Consider the following 26,873-nt stretch of genomic DNA (forward strand, 5'->3'; position numbering starts at 1 on the left):
CTCAATGGTTCAGGGATACAGCTAGTCGTGGGCTCACAACTCCTTGTGACTCGGAACAACAATTTCCGACTTGCCCATCGAATCATGGTAAGAGTGCCTAGCAACATCGCCCCATGATTCCCTAGGTATCACTGATAGTGCCTGCAAGAACCAATAGATTTTGGTTAGCGTACAGTATGGTCCCTTCATCCATATATCCCGATCGAATCAACAACCATTGGTAAATCGAGAGTCGTTCGAGATTCGATAACTATGCAATGCATCTTGAAGATCAAATAGTGACATCGCATGTGCTACTAGGAAACCAAGTAACCTAAAACACATCATGTACTCTGGCCAGAGATTCGTCACACTAATATCTCCTCAGATTGCATAGGATATCCACACTCGCAAGTATGTGGTGAATCCTTAACAACAAAGCATCGACTCCTATATGTATCGTAACTGTACCCAATCCCGATACCTGATGACCCCAATAGAGTCGGTAAATGAGTCAAAATACAGTACTAGCATATAGAGTCTCAATGATGTTTCAAGTAGTAAGGACTAATGGTGTACAACCAAAACCGCGGACTTTATCCACTCGATAAGTGATAACCACTTGGAAAGTCCGGATAGGGTAGTTCGATCATTCATCATATGAATATCCATTTGCATGCTTTGAACATCTCTATGTTCCATACCAATGAAACGTGGAACTCGGCATCGCAAATTCTAGTCTCAGTCTCGAGCGATCCTTATCCTTATTAACGGATGGCTCAATCGACTAGGAACTGTTTAGAATATACAGTGACTTTAAGATGTGTTTCATGATAGCCATCCCCATATGCTACCACATCTTACATACACTATAGTATATTCAAGGTCTTCATCTAAACATCTTATAGTATGTCACAACATAATAATATGATAAAAGATAAAGTAAATGTCATTATAAAAGTGTAAATTACATTAACCAAAATATTGTTTACACATAGAGTCATAAAAGCCCTTAGCCACAAGTTGGCTCACCGGGCACCCACTCTTTCAAACCCTTCCACAACATCTCTAGGAACAGATCTACTGTAAGAAAGGTTTGGGTACCAAAGGCTGATATTCATTGTTATATGATTTATACAGCTTTGAAAACTAATGTTTCAGGTGCTTGGTACTTTGATAGTGGAAGCTCACATCATATGACAGGTTCTATGAAGTTTCTCTCTGATTATGTTGAACAGAAAAGTGAGAAAGTGACGTATGGAGAAGCAACAAAGGGAAATATTGTAGGAAAAGGCACACTGGATGTTGCTGGTTTGCCTAAGCTTCGCAACGTGCTTCATGTTGAAGGATTAACTTCAAATTTAATAAGCATTAGTCAGCTTTGTGATGACAACTTGCATGTGCAATTTGATAAGAAATCATGCAAAGTGTTTGATAGTTCTAACATGTGTGTTATGATAGGTACGAGGTCATCTGATAATCGCTACCAATTTGGAGAAAAGATGACTTGTACACATACAAAGATGGATGAATTTAACCTTTGGCATCGGAAGTTGAGACATGAAAACTTCAAGAATTTGAAGAACTTAAGTAAGTTTGATGCTGTTAGAGGTATGCCTAATCTAAAATCTGGAATTCCATTTGTTTGTGAGGCATGTCAAAAACAAGCAAACCAATGTGTTGCACCAGATGTTGCCAACATCTGAGACAACACTCTGTCTTAAGTTTGTACATATGGACTCGAAGGGTCCAATGGATGTGGAAAGCTGTGGAGGTAAGAAATATTTTGTTGTTTGTGTAGATGATTTTTCACTATATACTTGGGTAAGATTTGTGAGAGAAAAATCAGATATATTTGATGTTTTTAAGAATTTGCTCACAAGGATTGTGAATCTTCACAACTTGAAGGTGACTAGAATTCGTACTGATTATGGTAAGGAGTTCGAAGACTCTTCTTTTGAGAATTTATGTGATCTGAAGAAGAAAACAGCTGAGGATGAAGTTGATGATATGCTGGATAAATCTGGAAATTCAGATGTTGACCAAGGAGTGTTGCCAACACCTCCTGCTGAGATTCCAGAAATAAAAGTTGAAAAGCCTACTGATGAGAATATTGATGAGGACAGTGAGGTAAACGAAGCTAGAAAGAAAATTCCAAGCAGAATTCAGAAGAATCGTCCAACCTCACAAGTAATTGGAGATGTGCATGGAGATATGCAAACCCGAAGGAAAGAAAATGTGGATTATCGAAATATTGCTGGACTAATTTGCATGAGTTCCACGTTTTCATAGGTAAGATTTTCATGATTTGTGTCAAACAGTGAACCCAAAAAGGTTGGCACTGTATGGATTGTAGCAAGCACCACGTGCATGATATGGAAGATTAATCAAATACTTGCTCAATCTTGGATTCAAAAGAGGTGAGGTGTGTAAGACATTTTTTGTACAAAAGTCTCAAGGTAATATTCTTATTTGCCAAGTTTATATGGATAACATAATCTTTTGTGCTTCTTGTAAAAAAATTGTTGATGAATTTGTGAAGTGCATGTCGTCTAATTTTGAGATGAGTATAGTTGGTGAATTGAATTATTTCTTGGGATTGCAAGTGAAACAAATGCATGGTGGAATATTTGTGTGTCAAATACAGTATGCTATAAATCTTGTGATAAAGTATTTGAATGAAAATTGTAAACACATGCATACACCGATGAGGTCAAGTGAAAAACTCTCGAGGGAAGATGTTTTCGAAGGTGTTGACAACACCCTCTACAGAAGCATAATTGGAAGTATCTTGTTTTTTTTGTGCTACTGGGCTAGATATCATGCTTAGGTGAATGTGTACTGTGATAATTCAAGCGTTATTGATATATGCAAAAATCCAGTACAACACTCTCGAACCAAACACATAGACATTTGAAATCACTTCATTAGAGATTTGGTCGAGAAAGGCATGATCTGTATTGAGTTTATTAGAACGGATAACCAATTAGCTGATATTTTCACCAAAGCATTGGATTTCGAGAGATTTTCCAGTCTAAGGAAGTCTCTCAGTTTGTGTGCATTATAGATAGAACTGAGATGTTGTTTGGAGTGTTGCCAACACCCTGTGACAACACCTTTTCATGCATGTTCATCTTTAGGATCATTAGGCATGTTGCATTCATGCATACACTTTGTTTTGTGAAGTGTTTGATACTTTGTAATCATTGACCAGTTTTCACTCATGATTCTTTGCAAATTGTTTTATAGTTTAATGAGATTTAATTGAACAAGAGTTCTGACTAAATCACAAAGTAGTGGAGGGATGTTCTTGTATTCCATGATCCTGTCCCAAGTGAAAAGTGATTTCGCAAATTCAGAAACTCAAAATAACAAAATGGTTAAAAGAGATAATCTCAATCATCAAATTTGATTGAAAATCAGAAGCAAATAGAAAAATCTACCTAAAGGGGTCCGTTGAAGATCGTTCCTTTAGTGTGCAAGCTACCACTTCTGTAATAATGAATTTAATGGCTATCTGGAAATAAAATTTTTTGAGAATCCTGAAGTGTTGCTGGAAGATGTTGCCAACATCGTGGACAACACCTCACTTGTCAAAATATTTTTTGCATATGATTGCATTTTATTGCATTGTTACACTCTGTTTTTAGACATAATTAAGACATGCATATTTATTTTATGGTGAATATATCTTGCTGAGAAGTTTGAAGTTCGAAATAAGCAAAATTTAGTGATTTGCCCAATCCACTAATATTTCGAATTGTTTTGTGATTGAAAGTGTTTTTAGTGGAGTTTATTTCGATGCGGAGTTTCTTTATGGAAATTTTGTGAAAATCATTTGGCTTGATTTATTGCCTTAATTCGGAAATTTGTTGTCATAATGATTTCAAACTCCATTTTAACATTGGCAATTGTTACTGTTAGGGAACATTAATTGTGACCGAGTGATTAAGCGGTGAAGGGTTTGTTGTTAGATTTGATCTTATCATCATAATATTTATGGACTTGTTACTCTTTGCTCACCCTCACCACATTATCACTTCTAGAGAATTTTTTTTCGATCCTTTCATTATTGTTAAATTCTTCTCTTCTTATTCTAACTGTTCAAAATTTTATGGCAGAGAAGAATTTTGATTCACTGATATTCAAACAGAGATGGGCTACAAAGAAGATGTTGAGTCAGATGTTGACAAAACCTTTGACAACACCTTAGAGGATGATTTTTTTAAAATTGAGATATTTGATGGTCATTGTTACTGCTACTGATCCATATTTGATGGTCATCTTTACTGCTGTTGATCCATCCCTTGCATTCTCTGATGAAGGCTCTGAGGAATCTGCCTCAAAAGCAGATGTTGCATCATATGCTGCTGACATTCTTGCTGAAATCTTAGATGAGGAGTATTTGAATATGGTAGAATTTTTCAAAATTCGGAATTTGCTTGCTACTATCACTGTTTTTGTAGGAAGCTGGTGTTGCTGTTTCTGCAGAAGATGTTTTTTTAAGGTGTTGCTGACACCCTAGACAACACCTTGGATGAAGACTACCGAGTAAGCCAATCATATTCCTCTGTTTTTTTTCTGAGAATGCTGCAAACGATTGACAACACTATGCCAATTGTGACTTCATTGAAGACCACATCATTGATTTGGAAGCATATGGGCGCACAAAATCTGGTAAGAATTTTCTAACTCATAAATATGTTCGCTACTGTGATATATGTTACTCCTTACTGTAGACCTATGGTCTTGGAATTCTACTGAAATTTGACTAAAGCTGTGCCGAACCCTCTTTCGCAAAATTTGGGAAAATTCATGTGAGGGTTCATATTTTTTGAGTTTAGTCCTACTGTGATTAATGGATTTTTTAACTCACTCGAGGTGGAAGAAGATATGCAGCCTGATCTGATAAGATAGCTTATGTTCTTTACAAGACTGCAATCAAGATTTGGACTCCGTTCACAAATTCCACGTTTGTCACCAATCATCAAGCTGGTGTGATATTTGCTGTAGGAATTGGAGCAGCTTTGAACTTTGAAAAGCTTGTGTTTTACTACAGTTAAGCAATATGCAAACTGTGGGTTGGTATCTTGCATTCTCCTGTTTCCTTCTTTGATATTTGTTGTGCTGGTATCTCAATATTTTGAAAAACATGATGATGAGCCTTATCTGCTGTTGTTGAGTTACTGAATCTTGCTTCTGCATTAATTAGAGGTAACATGAAATTGGACCTACCTTGGTCAAAAACAGGTGCTGCTGCAGATGCTGTGGCAGATGTTGCCAACACCTCCCCTGCCACTGCCACATTTGTTCCTCCTACTTCAACAACTATATTCAATCTTTATTCAATCCCAGATGCTGCATGTTGAACAGAAGATTTTACAAACCAAAGAAAACATTGCTTACTATGAATCTCTTATGTCTTAATATCGAATTTTTCTTGGTGTAGGTACCTCTTCTGGACAAAAAGGGGGAGAAGATTTTGAATCTGGTGGCTCTAGCTCTGATGGAGAAGATAGTGACTCTGGTTTTGAAGGAGAAGAAGCTAGTTTTGGCGAAGAAAATTATAGATCATCACAGAGCATTAAGTTTAATTTTTTGTGGTTTATTTTTCTCTGCTCTGATTTGTCTTTATGTTTTTGCTCTGATCTGGTTCTAATAAATGTTAGCTTGTTTGATTATGACTATCTGATTTGTTCTAAGTTTTTTTCTTCCCTGACTTAAGTGTTGTGAGGAGATGTTGGGAACATCCTCGACAACATCTGTGCTTAGACTAAGGGGGAGAATGTATTTTCGTATTTAGGGAGAGAATTGCTATTCAGAGGAGTTGTGATGTGTACTGAATTGATTAAATGTGTTTGGTGATTCACTTTTGAACATGTATTAAGTATTTTCTGATCTCTTCAAGTGTTGTGTGCAGGTGTTGCCAACATTCTTGACAACACTCAGAATTGAAAGATCAAATTCAGGGGGAGAACTGATTTGATAAGTTTGAACTCAGGGGGAGTTCTGAGAATTAATATTCAGGGGGAGTTGCTGAATTGCTTTTAGGTGTTTTGTCCAGAAAGGCAAAAAGGGGGAGATTGAAAGGAATTAATTATTCCTTGATATCTTTCCATGTTTTGAAAGATTATAATATTGTGTTTTGCCTTTCTAGGATTGATAGTTAATCTTTTGTTTCTTATCTATATGCTTGATATATTTTAAACTAGGAATAGTTTTGATTTGAATTGAGATAATATAATATTCCTAGATTTAAAATATGATTGATTGGATTATAGAATGATATTTTCTATATTTGAAAGAGTTTAAATATTTATATATTTACTTGATTATTTTGTAGGAGATATTATTCACTTATCATAATATATTTGTATCTTCTAACTTATCTTTATTTCCTTATCTTTATAGATTGATTCGAGTTTGAAAGGAAAAAAGATCAAGGTTTATTGGAGATAAGATTGTTCAAGCTTAATTTGGTGTCCTTCACGTTGAATAAATAGGAGAGCTGATCGAGAAGCGTGAAGAGAAGAAAGTAGTGCAGAATAGAGAGCGCGAGAGCAGAAAAACACGTATACTGCACAAGAGAGAGTTTCACGTATAAAATTCAGAGACACATTCATGAGAAATCAAGAGCTCTGAATTAAACAAGAAAATCGAAGATTGCACAACTGTGGTTGCTGCTTTTCTGTATTGCCGTGAAGCTTTTCAAGAACACTTAAAGTTTACACTTGCAAGAGTGTTGGTCGAAAGACATTTTGTTGTTCTCAGATTTCGGCAATCAAGATCGACTCCCTTTGATTTTATTATTCTGCCTTGAGTTGATTTTTAGGGAGTTGCTTTTATTTATTCTTTATTTTCTCACATGCTTTGAGAAAATTGATTTTTACAATAATTCACTAGTTTTAGGGTTTGTAAAACTCTTTGATTATTTTTTAGTGAAAGTTTTGCCCTGAGGCGCTGCAAGAGTATTTTATACTCTTGCTTAAATATTTGAGTCTGATTTGTTTGGTTGCTTATTTATTTTATTCATTGCTTTCAAAAATTCTGATGCATGTTAATCAAGGTGTTATTGAAGATGTTGTCAACACCTAGTGATAACACCTGAATCTGTTTTATGTGCAACCTTTTATTACTTTAGTACTTGTGCATATTTACTCTTGAGTATTTATATTGTTAGTTTGCTTTTACTATTCACATTTTAATATTTCCGCTGCATGTTGTGTAGGATGTTGTCAACACCTAGTGACAACATCTGATTCTGATAATTTTTATGAACTATCAGATTAAATGCTTTTGTTATGAAGGCTTTTATCATGAAGGTTCAACAAACCAAGAAATATGGAATGATTCCCTAGATGTATCCCGAAAAGAAAACGAGAGTGTCTTTACTGCACAAACAACTTTTATTTTGACTGATGATTTGGAGATCTTGATTAATTCACCGGCATCTATTTTCCAAGTTTTGAGACGAAATTTGATTGAAGACACAAACGTACTCGAGGAGAAAACTCTGATTTTTGGGTTGAAAGAGGTAAATCTTTGTTACATTGACTCGCAAATGTTTAATTAATTGTCCCACCTATATATTCGATCGGATCATTACTGCCCTTTTGAATACCTTTTATTTTTCGTGTTTCCCCCAGATAATGGAATTGCTCAGGGCATCATTAGTTTCCAAAACTCTGATAACAGATATCGTCCTCTCTACAAGGTCTGCTGCTACTCTCGATGACAGAATGAAGTTCATTGCACCGGCAAAATATGAGTCAAATGCGGTAATTCGAACCCGGACTCAAACCAGTGAAAACATAAGCTCACTTTGTAAGAAGATCGCTGTGAAAGCCTTTGTGCAAAAATCAACTAGCAGGGTTGTGTTAGCTCAATCCCGGCATGACTTCGTTGATTTTATTTTTAGTTTTCTCACCATTCCCTTGGGAAGAGTTCAGTTTCTCTTGGGCGATAAAGCTTGTCTCGGGAGCCTAAGTAATTTATACAGAAGCATATCTAATTCCGAAACTGTAAAGTATATGAAGTCCAAGGAGGCAATCACTAGGTTGCTGGAACCAGAACTTTCTCAATGCTATCTTTCCTTACACCAGATTTTCTCTCTTAAGGAACAACTCCCTCCTTCAGGTTATGAGATTTTTACTAAGCGCATGACGTGCAAAATTTCTGATTATAAGCATTGGATTGACCCAAAAGGCAAAGGCAGTTTTGTTAAAGAAGCACCCACACTGTTTGTTGTGAATGATAATTTGGTAGTTTCAAGTCCATCTTCAACTTCCATCATATCCAATCTTAACCAGATGAAAATTTGGATATCCGACATCGAGGAACAGAAACTTCCATGCCTTCATCCGCCGTGAAGAAGTGCTGCCGCCGTGAAGAAGTGCTGAGGTGAGAGGGCCACGTGAGGGCCACCGTGAAGAAGAAACGAAAGAAGAGAGATTTCAAATAAGCCGTGTAGTGGGTGGATTTGAGACTTGCAAAAAATAAAAGCCAAATCCACGATCCAAATAGATGGATTTCAAAATCTCAAATCCATTGGACTTCCAAGCAAGTATAAAAGATTTGGGCTGAGGATTTAGAATCCAAATCAGCCCAAATATCTTATGCCAAGCGGACCCTAAGTGTATGATAATGAATTAGGATTCAATCAAGGGTCTTAAAATAAAAGTGAAATATTAAATTAAAATTACAAAATTGAACTAGGGTTGATGGGGTCTGAGTCTAGAGATAATTTTAGATTTTATAATGTAGTATAACTAGTATTTAAGGGGGAGAAGGAGACGATACTCTAGCGCATGGAAAAACTGGAGCAGATTGAAAAATATGAAATATGGTAGCTGGTAAGTGAAGATTGGCTTTGTCCCACATGCATTTTAACATTGACGTTAACGGTTCTTGTCTCAAATTTTATTTAGAAAGTTCAACTTCAAAATGATATTGTAATATAATTTGGCAATTATTACCAATAAATAAAATTTTTGTGCTCATCAAATATAATTAGGGATGTAAACGAATCGAACGGTTCGCGAGCTATTCGGAGCTCGACTCGATAAAAAGATCGTTCGAGCTCGTTCGGTAAGCTTATCAAGCCGAGCCTGAGCTTGATTTTAAGCTCGACAATTTTCACGAGCCGAGCTTGAACTTAAGGATGTTCGACTCGTGAGCTCGCGAACATGTTTGTTAATAGGCTCGGGAGCCCGAGCTCGGGCTCGGCTCGTTTAGGAGGCTCGCTAGTATGGGCTCGAGCTCGGCTCGTTTAGGAGGCTCGCAACCTCCAGCTTGGGCTTGGCTCGTTTCGGAGGCTCACGAATATGTTTATTTAATTTATGTGAATTGATCCAGTTTGAGTTTGAGTGAAAAAATAAAAATATTAATGTTAATGCAAATGACATGATTAGAACATAATATTTTGTTGAAATAAAGATGAATTTACAATATATAGGATGTAGCCACAATTTGTATTTTTATTTTACCTTTAAAACTATTGTATTAAAATTTTCTTAAAACACAATAAATAAAATATTTATATATGCAATATTACTAATGAATGACAATTCAATCAATTAATTTTTAAAGAACTGAAATAACAATTTCATTTAAAATATCTTACGAGAATTAGAACTATATTTGATAAATGAATGATATTAAAAATTTTAGTTAAAAGAAGTTATGAAATTATCTAAATTAAATTTGTTGAGATATAATTGTTAACTCAATATATGTATATATATACAACATTTTAATAAAGTTATATAATATCATTAAATAAAATATTTCATATATAGGCAGATCGTATCACAAGTAATGCTTATATCTCATTATAAAAAATAATAATTTGGTGGTTTTTTAAAAACATTTTAAAATAATACCTAGCTTAGGATAGTGCACATTGAGCTTGTATAGGTTGAAAGCGGTCGAATGATTGTGGTTGAAATTCGCATCTAGAATTTGATCTATAATAAATTCAGAGATTTCAATATATATCACGACTTGAGCAATTAGTAATGATGTTGTAAATTCATAAAGATCGAAAACTTTGATAAATGAAATTGGTGGGAGGTTGAAGTTTTGGATCATGGTAAGCTTATAAATCAAGTTATTGTCAATTTGATCGAAAAATTATAATCGAAAAAAAAATCAAACTCTAGCTCTCTTATATGTCCGACGAACTAGAAAACGAGCTCGCTAACAAGCTGCTTAACGAACTCACTTAACGAGTCTTAGCTTCCTTAACGAGCTTTGCTTAATGTGCTTGAAAACGAGCTCACTAACGAGCCTGAAAACGAGCTTTTTAACGAGCCTTCTTAAAGATCCTGAAAAAGTGCCGAACTCGATCCAGACTCGTTTAATATGATATATAAACGAGCCGAGCTCAAGCCAAGCTCGAGCCGAGCCCGAGCTTTTATATATACTAAACGAGCGGAGCCCGAGCCTTATGATAAAAGCTCGGATCGAGCTCGAGCCGAACTCAAGCCCTTATTTCTGTCTCGTTCAAGCCGAGCTCAAGACCTTATTTCTATCAAACGAGCCAAGCCCGAGCCTGATACTGTTCGGCTCGGCTCATTTACATCCCTAAATATAATATTTATACACATGATTTTGTTGGATATAATCATATAAATTTAGTATTACTAAATTAAACCAGTTAGTTGACCACTTGAACTGAGTAAACATATTTTGAGATTCCATATATCAATTATGTTTCCGATTAAACAATATGGAAATATATATGGTAATAAATCTTTAGGATCACAATGAGGGGCAAAATTCTTTAGGATCATTCCAAAGTTTTGAGGTTTTCCGGGTATAAATCATGCTGGCATTCCTTGATACACGTTCGCTTAGAATTTTAGTTAGCATTTTATTTCAGCTGTATCATTCTAATGAAAAATGATTTCACGTCGTATGACAGGATGATTCTGAATTGTATTACCAATTCTCCACGGAAATAGAGGTGCTAACTATTCTTTCAGTTGAGAGTATTATGACATTTTCAATTGTTTTAATCTTGATGTATAAGCTAATCTTGGTGTTCACAAAAACTTAGTTCGATTCCATTTATTCTACATGTATTTCATTCATAGGAAGAGATAAAGATTGAGTTTTTTTAACTCAGTTGCTTTCATGATATTACTGGTTCTTGTTATCTTTGGACAACAGAAGTGAAACGACCCTAACTATATAATTAATAAATAAATATGCGAAAAATTTATTTTTTTTTTATTTACTTACTAAATAAAATATGTACATATATGCTCATACATATATGCACAGAATAAAAAGATTTAAAAATAACTAAATAAATAAATAATTAAATACTTAAATAAAAATTGCATTCTTTAAAATAAAATAAATATCTGAGTCAAACATTTAATTAAAAATACTGCATAAATAAAATGATTAAGATTTGCATGCACTGACAATATTCCATAAAATATTCAAAATTCACCACCACTGAAAGAATAATATAAAATGTAACATGCTGACATAAATAAAACATGCACGTGACTCAGACATCTATCACGGTCACGGGGTCACTGCATCCCCGCTCATACATCCTCGCCTCCGGTGGGAACAACCTCATCCTCAACGAACTCACCTGCACCATACCAGTGTAGTGAGCCTAGAGGCCCAACATGCTAACATAACAAGGGTTTAAAATAATTTAAAACAATTAAATACTAATACATACATATACATGAATGAGCATGCTTGAAAGTTTCATAACATAACATAACTTAACTTAAATAACATAATACATAAACATTGTTGAGCAATTATTTTCTAACATCGCATGGTTGTATCCGTAGTGTAACCTTAAATCATACATTAAATAATGATCAGCGTGGAAACCAACGTACGTGGCTGGTGACGAATCACCTCTTAAATTGGCAGTAAACTGCCCTTCAATCATATGGGGACGAATCCCCCTTAAATTGTCACACTACTTCAACTTCCAACATAAAATATTTTCTTGCTCAACCTTAACATTAAATCATGCATAAAATATTATTTCATGAATGCATGTACTTAAATAAAAATGTGTGTCCTTCATATATATTTAATTTAATTTCTTACTACCATATAAATATTAAAATAACTTCAATGCATAAAAATAATTAAATATATATTCAGGACACATGCAAATTTCTCATGGATGGTCCTGGACTGCTGGCCCTAACACTCAAGCACATTAACTTAAATCTGGCCCATTAACATACTTAAGCCCAATAAAATTGATCTAAGCCCAATTAAATAATTAAAGCCCATAAATAACCAATTCTGGCCCAATGGGCCCAAAAGCCCAAAGACTGGCCCAATAATTTTCACGGGCTCTAAAGCCATAAAAATTATTGGACTCACTTAATTAAATTAATTAAGCCCAAAATAAATAAATTTGACTCAAAATAATTAAATGGAGCCCAATTAAATTTTGGGATTTAATTAGGCCCATTAAATACTTAATTAAACTTAAAACTTAAAAATAAAAATACCCGAGCCCGACGCACTTAACCCGGACCCGGACCCAACTAACATAACCCATGACCCACTGACCCGACCCGGAACCCACAGCCCGACCCGGACCAGCTAGAAACCCTAGAACCCGAACCCCTCTCTTATCCTTCTCCTCGGCCGCAAGCAGCAGCTTTCCGGGGCTGTTGCCGCCGTGCTCCGGCCATCCCCTGGCCGGAGCACCACCACCTACCCCTAGCCCTCTTCAAGATGTTTCCAACAAGCTAAAAACCAGCCCAATCCGAGCCCTAACGAAGGAGAACGAACCAAAACAAACTAGCCCTTATTCTGCTCGCCTCCTGCGCGCGACAGCAGAGTTCCGGCCGATCTGCCGGCCAGCTCCGGCCATCACTGGCTGGGAAATCACTGGCAAAAACCTACCCCTATGTCGTAGGGTTCTAAACCAACTGGAATCACCCTAAAACATGCTCTGTGTACCGAGAACGAGCAAATCTCCGGACGTTGCGCAATCTGTGCGAACTGTTGCACCAGCTACTATGGCTTCGGTTTCGGCCCTTCTTGGCTCAAACCACTCGACCCAACTGACCCTAGGGACCCTAAGGTAACCCCATGAACCATGAACCAGCAGCTGGAACAACCATGGCTAAGAAAACGTGAGCAAGGTGGATACAAATGCATGAACAAGATACAAACATCAAACCCGAAACCATTTTCTAAAAATTATTTGAACCAAACTGTGCATACACGACACACACATATATATTCACTGACATGGTGCGAAAAGGAGGAAGAAAACATGCCTTTCACCGATGCAAATAAAGAGCTAAGTGCGTAGGACGTTTCCGGGACGACGATTGGACGAAAACTTGACAAAACGTTCGAAAGTTGGCTATGGAGGCTTGAAGGTTTCTGCTGAAAATGTGAGAATGGGGTGGAAGGAGAAGGTGTCGGCTGATGGAGTTAGAGTAGGATAGGTTTTTGTTTTAAATTTTGATAATTAGGAATAATCTAGGATAATAACTAACATAAAATAATTAGGTAGATAATATAACATAAATATAAGATTTTAAACTTTTAAAAATACAAAATAATCTGATATAAAAGATAAATCCCGAAATATAAATTTAAGGGATTTTTAAACATTAATAAAAAGTCATTATTTTGGCTTATTTTGAATAAAAACGGACTCCTAAAATTATATAAAATTAAATACTAAAAATTTTGAGGAACTAAAACTCAAAATAATATTTTTGGGCTCTAAAAAGGCTCATGAAATAAATTATATAGAAAGTTGTCATCTCGTCCGTCCACGGTCCCGTCTACGCGATAAAATAATTAAAATACTAAAAATCATAAAAATCACTAATTATGGGTTAAATGCTTAAAAATAAATTAAATCATGCACAAATAATTCAAATAATTATTTAACCCATAAATCATAAATTTAAATAATTAAATACCCTAATTATGTATGCGGATTTACGTATTTAAAAAATACCGGGTGTTACAATTCTCCCCCCCTTAAATTGAATTTCGTTCTCGAAATTAAAGTACTTACCTGAACAACTCCGGGTAGCGAGTCCTCATGTCTGCCTCGGTCTCCCAAGTAGCTTCCTCCTCCGAGTGATTCAGCCACTGGACTCTGACCATCGGTATGACCCGCGTCCTAAGCCTCCGCTCCTCCCTAGCCAAGATCCGCACTGGCCTCTCCTCATACACTAGATCTGGTGGCAACTGCAAGGGCTCGAAATCCAACACATGCGACGAGTTGGAGACATATCTCCGAAGCATGGATACATGGAAAACGTTGTGCACTCCCGCTAGCCCTAGAGGTAGAGCTAAACAGTAGGCCAACGTGCCAACTCTCTCCAAGATCTCGAATGGCCCTATATACCTCGGATTAAGTTTGCCTCTCCGGCCAAAGCGCACTACTCCCTTCATAGGTGACACCTTCAGGAACACGTGATCACCTACAGCGAACTCCAAATCTCGTCGTCTGGCATCTGCATAACTCTTCTGCCGACTCTGAGCAGTCCGCATCCTATCTCGAATCTGAGTCACAATGTCAGCTGTCTGCTGCACAATCTCAGGACCCAGTAAAATCCGCTCACCAACCTCATCCCAATGCACAGGAGATCTGCATCTCCTCCCATACAATGCTGCATAAGGAGCCATACCTATAGACGACTGAAAGCTGTTGTTATAGGTAAACTCCACTAATGGCAGTCTAGTCTCCCAAGAGCCCCGAAAATCAATGACACAAGCTCTCAGAAGATCCTCGAGAACCTGGATCACCCTCTCAGACTGACCATCTGTCTGGGGATGAAATGCTGTATTGAACAAAAGCCTCGTCCCCAAAGCTGTGTGCAGACTCTTCCAAAACGCAGATGTGAATCTCGGATCTTTGTCTGACACAATAGACACTGGTATGCCATGCAGTCTAACAATCTCTCTGATGTAAAGCTCTGCATACTGTGTCAAAGTATAAGTAGTCCTCATCGGCAAGAAATGAGCTGACTTGGTGAGTCTATCCACAATCACCCAAATCGCTGTGCAACCTCTGGCACTCCTCGGTAAGCCAACCACAAAGTCCATCGTAATATTCTCCCATTTTCATTCCGGAATAGGAAGAGGTCTAAGAAGTCCTGCTGGACGCTGATGCTCTGCCTTGACTTGCTGACAAGTCAAGCACTCTGACACCACTCTCCCGATGTCACTCTTCATCCCGGGCCACCAATACAATAGCTGCAAATCTTTGTACATCTTCGTTTCCGGGGTGAATGGAGTACGGAGATGTGTGAGCCTCTGCTAAAATCTCAGCTCGCAACTGATCGATGTTCGGTACCCACATCCTACCACGGTACTGAACGATACCATCCTCCATTGTATACAAGAGATTACCTCTAGCCTCATCTCTCTGTCTCCATCGCTGTAACTCCTCATCAGTAGACTGTCCCTCTCTAATCCGATCTCGCAGAACTGGCTGCACCATCAACACTGACAAGCTCGGTGCATGGCCACTCGGATAACACTCCAAGCCAAATCTCTGAATCTCGCTCTGTAGTGGTAACTGTACGGTCAAACATGATACCACTCACGACTTCCGACTCAAAGCATCGGCCACTACATTAGCTTTACCCGGATGGTAGCTAATGTCACAATCATAGTCCTTCACCAACTCCAACCATCTGCGCTGTCTTATGTTCAACTCCTTCTGTGTGAAGAAGTACTTGAGACTCTTGTGGTCTGTGAAAATCTTGCACTTCTCGCCATACAGATAGTGCCTCCAGATTTTCAAAGCGAAGACCACTGCTGCCAACTCCAAGTCATGCGTCGGGTAGTTCTGCTCATGAATCTTCAGCTGCCTCGACGCATACGCAATAACTTTACCACACTGCATAAGCACTGCGCCTAAACCTAGTTTAGACGCGTCGGTGTACACCACTAACTCCTCGTGTGGTACTGTCATCGCTAATACTGGTGCAGTAGTGAGTGCTTCCTTCAGCTGATCGAAGCTCCTCTGACAGGCTAAACTCCAGATAAACTTCGCATTCTTCTTGGTCAAGGAAGTCAAGGGTACTGCAATAGAGGAAAAACCCTTGATAAACTTCCTATAATATCCTGCCAAACCCAAGAAACTGCGAATCTCTGAAGCATTCTTCGGAATACCCCAATTCTGCACTGCCTCAACCTTAGACTGATCAACTGCAATCCCATCCCTCGAAATAATGTGGCCAAGAAATGCCACCTGCTCAAGCCAAAACTCTCACTTGCTAAACTTGGCATACAACCGATGCTCCCTCAAAGTCTGCAAGGCCGTCTGAAGATGATGTCTATGCTCCTCGTTGCTCCTAGAATAGATCAAAATATCATCAATAAAGACTATGATGAACTGATCTAGATACGGCTGAAAGACTCGGTTCATGAGATCTATGAAAACCGCTGGAGCATTGGTCATCCCAAATGGCATCACTAAGAACTCGTAATGCCCATATCGTGTCCTGAAAGCAGTCTTGGACACATCTGCATCTCTAACACGCAACTGATGATAACCAGATCGCAGGTCGATCTTGGAGAACACCGAAGCTCCCTGCAACTGGTCAAATAAATCCTCTATCCTCGGCAGTGGATACTTGTTCTTCACTGTGACCCTGTTGAGTTCTCGGTAATCGATGCACAGTCTCATACTGCCATCCTTCTTCTTCACAAATAACACCGGAGCTCCCCACGGAGAAAAGCTAGGACGAACAAAGCCTTTCTCTAACAACTCCTGAATCTGCTCCTTCAACTCTTTCATCTCGGTAGGAGCAAGCCTGTACGGTGCCTTAGAGATAGGCACGGTGTCTGGCACTAAGTCGATGCCGAACTCCACCTCTCTCACTGGTGGAATTCCGGCAACATCCTCCGGAAAGACATCCGGAAAGTCACATACCACCTCTATCTCTGATAATGATCTGCTAGATGGCTCTGAAGTCGTGACAATACTCGCTAGAAACCCCTGGCAACCCCATCTCAACAACTTCCTCGCCTGAATATGAGATATCACCTGAGGAATATCACTGCTCCGAGATGCCTGAAAAGTGAACGGGTCGCCTACTAAAGGTCTCACTGATACTGATCTCCGACAAAAATCAATCGAAGCTCCATTGACTGTCAACCAGTCCATACCCAAAATAAGATCAAAACCACTCAAAGGCAAAACTACTACATCTGCTCGAATGGAGTGTCCCTGAAGCTCCAACTCCAACTCTCGAATGACCTTCGAGGTAGAAATAATCTGCCCTGACGGCATAGTAACATCATACCCACTGTCAGAACTCTCAGGTGTGATGCCTATCCGCCTGATAAACTTCAGGGAGATAAACGAATGCGTAGCCCCTGAATCTAGCAACGCAAACGTGGAGTTACCTCCTACTAGAATTCTCCCTGCACGCAGAAAATTCCCAACAATTCACACAACTACTAAACTTTTCCCCCAACAAATCACTAATAATCCCATAATTCTAATCACAAGTAGAAACATGCTTTTTAATCTAACATGCAGTTAAATAACCCAAATAGCAACAATTCCAAAATAAAGACGAAATTTTAACCAAAGGAAAATTATTAAAATGTTAGGAGTATGATATACCGGTGATCAAGGAGGTGTCTGGATCTACCTCCTCAGCCTGCATCACAAACACTCTCCCAGCAGTGTTCTTCTTCCTCGGGCAGTTAGCAATCTGATGCCCTGGCTCCCTACAATGGTAGCACACTCCCGCTCCCAAAAGACAAGGTCCCGAATGCATCTTCTGACACTTCGGGCAAGTAGGATAAGCTATGGCATTAGGGGCCCCGCCCCTCTGCTGCTGCGGCCTCTGCTGCTGATTCGGGCCCTTAGCCGGCCCTGTATACTGCTTCTTCGCAGGAGGCTGCGAAGATGGTCGCTGGTACCCAGCCTGAAACTGCCTCTTCCCCTGCTGCTCCCTCTGGATCTCTCTCCGACCCTCCTCGGAACGCAAGGCTCTACTGACTACAGACTCATAAGTAAGGACGTCTGCCATACGAACATCATGCCTGATATCAGCCTTCAGGCCCTCCACAAACTGTCTCAACTTCTCCTGCGGACTATCAGCAATCAAGGGCACAAAGTGACAGCCCCTCTCGAACAGCCTCACATACTCAACCACGGCCTTGTCTCCCTGACGGAGACTCATAAACTCATGGATCATGCGACTGCGCACATCCTCAGTAAAGTACTTGGCGTAGAAGATACGCCTAAACTCTGCCCAGGTCAGTGTAGGAAGGTGAACTCCCCTGGCTGCACCCTCCCACCAGAGCGCTGCATCACCCCACAGCATGTACGTCGCACAGTTCACCCTGTCGGTGTCTGTGATCCCCATATAAGCAAAGATGGACTCCAGAGAGCGAATCCATCCCTCCGCCACCAAAGGATCGGTGGTACCAACAAACTCCTTGGGTCCTTTCTTCTGGAACCTCTCAGCAACGTCCTCCTCGTGGGACAACCTGGGACGAGTAGCCTGCTGCTCTAACAGAGCAGTAATCCCTGCCATCATATTTGCATTGGCCTGCTCCAATGCTGCAATAGGGTTCTGCGGAGGTGGAGGTGGAGGTCCCCCACGTCTGTTAACTGGTTTCGGAGGCATTCTGCACCACCACATATTTATTTACGTAAATCGCCATACATAACTAAGTTGTTTAAAAATTAATGCTAACTTAAATTATAAAAATTAAATCATGCTATAAACACTTAAAACTTACAGACCGGTAGCGTGGATTTCTGAGCTCGTATAGCAGTTATGACCCCTCCAAGGACCGTGCTCTGATATCAACTGAAACGACCCTAACTCTATAATTAATAAATAAATATGCGGAAATTTTTTTATTTTTTTTATTTACTTACTAAATAAAATATGTACATATATGCCCATACATATATGCACAGAATAAAAAGATTTAAAAATAACTAAATAAATAAATAATTAAATACTTAAATAAAAATTGCATTCTTTAAAATAAAATAAATATCTGAGTCAAACATTTAATTAAAAATACTGCATAAATAAAATGATTAAGATTTGCATGCACTGACAATATTCCATAAAATATTCAAAATTCACCACCACTGAAAGAATAATATAAAATATAACATGCTGACATAAATAAAACATGCACGTGATTCAGACATCTATCACGGTCACGGGGTCACTGCATGCCCGCTCATACATCCTCGCCTCCGGTGGGAACAACCTCATCCTCAACGAACTCACCTGCACCATACCAGTGTAGTGAGCCTAGAGGCCCAACATGCTAACATAACAAGGGTTTAAAATAATTTAAAACAATTAAATACTAATACATACATATACATGAATGAGCATGCTTGAAAGTTTCATAACATAACATAACTTAACTTAAATAACATAATACATAAACATTGTTGAGCAATTATTTTCTAACATCGCATGGTTGTATCCGTAGTGTAACCTTAAATCATACATTAAATACTGATCAGCGTGGAAACCAACGTACGTTGCTGGTGACGAATCACCTCTTAAATTGGCAGTAAACTGCCCTTCAATCATATGGAGACGAATCCCCCTTAAATTGTCACACTACTTCAACTTCCAACATAAAATATTTTCTTGCTCAACCTTAACATTAAATCATGCATAAAATATTATTTCATGAATGCATGTACTTAAATAAAAATGTGTGTCCTTCATATATATTTAATTTAATTTCTTACTACCATATAAATATTAAAATAACTTCAATGCATAAAAATAATTAAATATATATTCAGGACACATGCAAATTTCTCATGGATGGTCCTGGACTGCTGGCCCTAACACTCAAGCACATTTACTTAAATCTGGTCCATTAACATACTTAAGCCCAATAAAATTGATCTAAACCCAATTAAATAATTAAAGCCCATAAATAACCAATTCTGGCCCAATGGGCCCAAAAGCCCAAAGACTGGCCCAATAATTTTCACGGGCCCTAAAGCCATAAAAATTATTGGACTCACTTAATTAAATTAATTAAGCCCAAAATAAATAAATTTGACTCAAAATAATTAAATGGAGCCCAATTAAATTTTGGGATTTAATTAGGCCCATTAAATACTTAATTAAACTTAAAACTTAAAAATAAAAATACCCGAGCCCGACGCACTTAACCCGGACCCGGACCCAACTAACATAACCCATGACCCACTGACCCGACTCGGAACCCACAGCCCGACCCGGACCAGCTAGAAACCCTAGAACCCGAACCCCTCTCTTATCCTTCTCCTCGGCCGCGAGCAGCAGCTTTCCGGGGCTGTTGCCGCCATGCTCCATCCGTCCCCTGGCCGGAGCACCACCACCTACCCCTAGCCCTCTTCAAGACGTTTCCAACAAGCTAAAAACCAGCCCAATCCGAGCCCTAACGAAGGAGAACGAACCAAAACAATCTAGCCCTTATTCTGCTCGCCTTGCGCGCGACAGCAGAGTTCCGGCCGATCTGCCGGCCAGCTCCGGCCATCACTGGCCGGGAAATCACTGGCAAAAACCTACCCCTATGTCGTAGGGTTCTAACCCAACTGGAATCACCCTAAAACATGCTCTGTGGACCGAGAACGAGCAAATCTCCGGACGTTGCGCAATCTGCGCGAACTGTTGCACCAGCTACTATGGCTTCGGTTTCGGCCCTTCTTGGCTCAAACCACTCGACCCAACTGACCCTAGGGACCCTAAGGTAACCCCATGAACCATGAACCAGCAGCTGGAACAACCATGGCTAAGAAAACGTGAGCAAGGTGGATACAAATGCATGAACAAGATACAAACATCAAACCCGAAACCATTTTCTGAAAATTATTTGAACCAAACTGTGCATACACGACACACACATATATATTCACTGACATGGTGCGAAAAAGAGGAAGAAAACATGCCTTTCACCGATGCAAATAAAGAGCTAAGTGCGTAGGACGTTTCCGGGACGACGATTGGACGAAAACTTGACAAAATGTTCGAAAGTTGGCTATGGAGACTTGAAGGTTTCTGCTGAAAACGTGAGAATGGGGTGGAAGGAGAAGGTGTCGGCTGATGGAGTTAGAGTAGGATAGGTTTTTGTTTTAAATTTTGATAATTAGGAATAATCTAGGATAATAACTAACATAAAATAATTAGGTAGATAATATAACATAAATATAAGATTTTAAACTTTTAAAAATACAAAATAATCTGATATAAAAGATAAATCCCGAAATATAAATTTAAGGGATTTTTAAACATTAATAAAAAGTCATTATTTTGGCTTATTTTGAATAAAAACGGACTCCTAAAATTATATAAAATTAAATACTAAAAATTTTGAGGAACTAAAACTCAAAATAATATTTTTGGGCTCTAAAAAGGCTTATGAAATAAATTGGATAGAAAGTTGTCATCTCGTCCGTCCACGGTCCCGTCTACGCGATAAAATAATTAAAATACTAAAAATCATAAAAATCATTAATTATGGGTTAAATGCTTAAAAATAAATTAAATCATGCATAAATAATTCAAATAATTATTTAACCCATAAATCATAAATTTAAATAATTAAATACCCTAATTATGCATGCGGATTTACGTATTTAAAAAATACCGGGTGTTACAATAAGAATGCTAATTTTTGTTGTTAGGATGTTTTTTTAGTTCTATAAAGTAGGAACTAGTTGATCTTGTAGCTTGAAGTGAAAGTTGTAATTTTGATTCAATTGGATCAAACTTCCAAATTACTGTAGCACAAAGTCAACCTTTCCTGTTCAGCAGTTTTATGATTCTTAAGTCGCTGATCTAGTGAATATCCTGACAGCTTAGGAGAATTCCGAAACTAATCAGCCCCTTTTTGCAGCAATTACCGTCAGTGATTTGATTTGGATGTTCCGGAGATTACAACTTCCTGCTCTGTTCTAGCTCGATTTTGATGTGTTCTTGGGAATTTTTGAACACAATACCTCGGGTCTGCAGGTCCAGTTTTTGGCTTTCCATGTTTTCATGTTTTCTTGTTTCATCCGCTTTCACAAGTTTACGAGTTGAATCTGCGATGTTTGTGATCTTGTTTACTCCTTTCATTCTGGTTGTTGGTTATGTTATAAATTTAACTAATTTACTGGACAGTTCCTTTAGATATTGTTTTCATGGTTAAGCTTCCGACTAATTGCTTTCAACATTGATTCCTTTAAATCTTCATTTTCATTTATTCTACCTTGTGTTGATAGCAGAGCTTTTGGTTAAATTTTACATTCATTTGTGCTGAAGAAGTTGATCAACATGTTAGATTCGAAGTGTTCTTTTGCTTTATTCTATAATTTGATTTAATCTGGTGATCAGTTATTTTTCTCCGTTGGTCTCTTCTCTTTCAATGAATGCGTGCATATGTTTCTGTTTGAATTGTTGAAGAATTCACGAGAACTAAGGCTTAACTAAAGAAGTTGCTTTATTTTTCTCCGTTGGTCTCTTCTCTTTCAATGAATGCGTGCATATGTTTCTGTTTGAATTGTTGAAGAATTCACGAGAACTAAGGCTTAACTAAAGAAGTTGCTTTATTTGTGGATGTATCTCTATCATGCAAATGTTTCTAGTTTTTTCCCTTAGCAGTTGGCTGGAGATGCGTGTTTTTCTGTGTTGAGTTTAGATACTATATACTTCATGTATGATGTATTTGGAAATTGTTTAATTGTTATTGTTTTCTTTCCATTTTCATAAACTTACATGATTTAGAATTTTTGCAGGCCAGTTTTGAAACGGGTTTGTCTCGCCTATATTGTTAGACTTGCGCTTTTTCTTTGGAGTGAGAATGCACATTGCAGTTATCCGAAAACAATATCATCCCATCAAAACACTTCGAAAAAGTACCATGAGGTTGCTTTTCACCAATTGATGCAAGTTTGCCAGGTGATTACTTCACGTTTGTGACATATTCATTTTTATTTCTTTCTCTGTTTAGTATTCAGTTTGTTGTTTAATAGGTGACCTGTAAATGAGATTATTGTCTAGTTTCTGAATTTTGATGAATATTGATAAGACAAGTCTTAGAATAGGCGTTGAGAATATTCGCTAGCAAAACTGGAACTTATGGTGGTTAAAAAACTTGGTAAGCTAGTTCTAACCCTTAAGTCTTAACTTTTTGTTGCAGGTTGTCTCACTGCTAAAAAAATGATTAAATTTATTAACTACATTGAAATTGATATTTGAAGGTTGAAAAAACTCTTTTGCATGATTGAATTAAAAAAATTCAAGAAAAGATGGAAGAAAACCATTGGAGAAAATGAACGGTAGGTCCTTTCCAGCAACCATTAGAATATGCTTGAGTAATTAAATTAACTCTTTATAGGTGTCCGAATATGTATTCAAAATGTTGTAAATATTATTTTCAAATACTGAAAAATTGTATATTAAATTTTAATTTTTTTATGAAAAAAGATAACATTTTTTACCTGTTGTCGTATGAGTTTAGAACTGTTGTAGAAGATCATGTTGTTAAAAAGTCAACTCAAAGACAATAATTAAAAAAATGTTGTCTTTGTTTAAACTGCTACGACAACAAGTACCCTTGAAAACATGTACGAGCAAGGGATAGTGTGTTCAAAATTTGAAACATAGATGTATACGTTCAAAATTAAAAAATACAAGGATCTATGGATTGTTTTTTTTTTTCATAGAATATTTTTAACAATATCACTATTTCACATGGATATTGTATGTATGCAATTACTCCTTCAAATTTACTCCTTAAAAATTACGCAAGCACACAATGCTCAATGCATACTCCGATTCACTAGTAATATAATAGGAGAAATCAGCTTCGGCTTCTAGGACTAGACATGTTGTACATGTTGTACCAAATGGGAAAAAAGCAAAACCAAACGAATCGGAAAAGTAAGAAGAAAGAAATTAAAACGACACGATGTTCGTGTACTCAGTACTATAGAAGTTTGGGAATACATATGGATCGTTTTGGTTCCACGAGCATTTTGATATAAAAAGTGTTTTTTTAAGTTAAATTTTAAAAATATTTTTTTAAGTAAAAACTAGAATAATTTTGTGTTTGGATAGTGTAACAAGAAAACTAGCATTTATTAAAATTAACTTCACAGACATTACAATTTAAAGCATAAAAAATCGTGAACAAGAAAATAGTAACAACTTGGGAATATTCAATCAAACAACCGATGACAGAAATCGTAAAGCACGTACATTTTAAACCGAGGGACAGTAAATTCCTAGAAACAAACCAAAGTCAGTGACATATATCGTAACATTCAACGTTGCCGGAGTTCATCAATTCTATATATCTCTTGATTTGGTTATCTTTTTTAAGAATGGTTTGAGGCCATTGGTTAACGCGTATGTTGATGTAAGGGATGCCTGTAGTATGCTTAAAGCCTACATGAGACAATGAATGAATCACATTACATACCAAAAAAATTGTGAGATCGAGCATTGAATATTAATTTTCCACAAACTAGATTGGTTAATTAAAAGCGAAATTAAGCCAAAGCCTTCTTACCTCCTCCATACCAATGTCCAGCTCCTGTTCCTCGATGTCGGATATCCGAATTTTCATCTGGTTAAGAGTGGATATGATGGAAGTTGAAGATGGACTTGACACTACCAAATTATCATTCACAACAAACAGTGTGGGTGCTTCTTTAACAAAACTGCCTTTGCCTTTTGGGTCAATCCAATGCTTATAATCGGAAATTTTGCACGTCATGCGCTTAATAAAAATCTCATAACCTGAAGGAGGGAGTTGTTCCTTAAGAGAGAAAATCTGGTGTAAGGAAAGATAGCATTGAGAAAGTTCTGGTTCCAGCAACCTAGTGATTGCCTCCTTGGACTTCATATACTTTACAGTTTCGGAATTAGATATGCTTCTGTATAAATTACTTAGGCTCCCGAGACAAGCTTTATCGCCCAAGAGAAACTGAACTCTTCCCAAGGGAATGGTGTGAAAACTAAAAATAAAATCAACGAAGTCATGCCGGGATTGAGCTAACACAACCCTGCTAGTTGATTTTTGCACAAAGGCTTTCACAGCGATCTTCTTACAAAGTGAGCTTATATTTTCACTGGTTTGAGTCCGGGTTCGAATTACCGCATTTGACTCATATTTTGCCGGTGCAATGAACTTCATTCTGTCATCGAGAGTAGCAGCAGACCTTGTAGAGAGGACGATATCTGTTATCGGAGTTTTGGAAACTAATGATGCCCTGAGCAATTCCATTATCTGGGGGAAACACGAAAAATAAAAGGTATTCAAAAGGGCAGTAATGATCCGATCGAATATATAGGTGGGACAATTAATTAAACATTTGCGAGTCAATGTAACAAAGATTTACCTCTTTCAACCCAAATATCAGAGTTTTCTCCTCGAGTACGTTTGTGTCTTCAATCAAATTTCGTCTCAAAACTTGGAAAATAGATGCCGGTGAATTAATCAAGATCTCCAAATCATCAGTCAAAATAAAAGTTGTTTGTGCAGTAAAGACACTCTCGTTTTCTTTTCGGGATACATATAGGGAATCATTCCATATTTCTTGGTTTGTTGAACCTTCATGATAAAAGCCTTCATAACAAAAGCATTTCATCTGATAGTACATGCTTACACACTTCTGTCTATTACATGTGAAGAACTTGATGGGGGGAGTATCATCAATCTGGACTTTTAATCTCCTACGTTCAAATCCGGATGCATTTCTTGGTTCCAGCAGCATCTTTTTACCCTCCACTGTCCCAAAATGACTGCTGTCCAAATTAAATAAACCCGAATACAAAGAGTTGAAACATCCCAAAATTGGTGTGTTTCCATAGTGCTTGATGAAGAGTCGCGCTATTGTTCCCAAGGGCAATGTTAGGAAACTCAACACAACATCCGCAAAATCGCTGTCTATTTCAGCGTATAAAACTTTGTTTTTTCCTTTGATCATCACCACTTTCAAAGAGATAGCTTGCTTTGCTGCAGCCATGGCTGTAGTTGAAATCAACGATAATATAGTGTGATGATTTTTGTTGGTTTTGTATTATTGTGGAATATAACTGGTAAATGAATCATTTCTAAGTTGAAGAAATGAAGCAATCCAAACTAAGTCAATGACAATAGCAACAATGATATTTTTATTGGATTTATAGAACTGTAAAATAATATTGAAGTTGTAAGTAGATGAATCGTTATTTAATTGTTAGGAGTAAGTCAATGATAATAACCATACATGATAATTCTCATTGTTTTATATAACTGAAATAATATAATCGAATCATTATTATTTTAATTACTACAAGTCTGCCAACATAGATTCAATCTCATTGTCCATGTGCTAGTATAGACTAAACACTTTCTCAAAACCAACCATACAGCATATCAAAGAAATGGTCCAATCATACAGCATATCAAAGAAATGGTCCAATGACATACCAAGATTTTAATACTTTAATTTCAGCCTTCAAGAATTTGTTAATCTTGAACTAAATTAACTTGGACAAGTGGTATTGGGTTCGAACCCCACGTGTTTGGTTTTAGTTAAGAAAAATTATCACCCTACTCGTGTTAAAAAATATATAATTAAGCGGAGAAAGTGTAACGTAGTCAGAAAAAAAGTCCTCTTTCCACCTTATTGGATGGAGGATCTGCAGGATAAGAAAGGTCCAATTAAAGTAGGCTAAAGAATGACAGAATTTAGGGGAAAACACCTGTTTAGTCCTATATGTTTGATTTTTTTTTTTATGATTTAATCTTGAATATTTTGGTATTTTCAATTTATTCGTAAACGTTTCAAAAATTTACTTGAGTTGATCCTTTAAAAGTTTAATGGTTAAAATTAATTGTACACTTTTGAGATTTCATTAAGAAAGAGACGTCATAGGCTTCTA

The 26,873-nt window shown here is 37.4% G+C and overlaps 1 protein-coding gene and 1 long non-coding RNA gene across 2 annotated transcripts; one reads left to right on the top strand and one right to left on the bottom strand.

Moving 5' to 3' along the window:
• The first annotated feature begins 10,760 nt into the window (after positions 1 to 10,760).
• Positions 10,761 to 22,969, top strand: LOC140886147 (uncharacterized). Its single transcript, XR_012151441.1, has 4 exons — positions 10,761 to 10,795; positions 10,904 to 10,945; positions 21,856 to 21,971; positions 22,736 to 22,969. It is a non-coding gene; the product is annotated as an uncharacterized lncRNA (long non-coding RNA).
• A 2,337-nt stretch (positions 22,970 to 25,306) lies between these two features.
• On the bottom strand, positions 25,307 to 25,972 carry LOC140889535 (uncharacterized). The gene has a single exon (XM_073297251.1). The coding sequence runs from the start codon at positions 25,970 to 25,972 to the stop codon at positions 25,307 to 25,309; it is 666 nt and encodes a 221-aa protein (XP_073153352.1).
• Between the last annotated feature and the right edge of the window lie 901 nt (positions 25,973 to 26,873).

The sequence above is a fragment of the Henckelia pumila genome, chromosome 3, assembly GCF_033568475.1.
Source record: "Henckelia pumila isolate YLH828 chromosome 3, ASM3356847v2, whole genome shotgun sequence".
In the NCBI taxonomy this organism is placed as follows: domain Eukaryota; kingdom Viridiplantae; phylum Streptophyta; class Magnoliopsida; order Lamiales; family Gesneriaceae; genus Henckelia; species Henckelia pumila.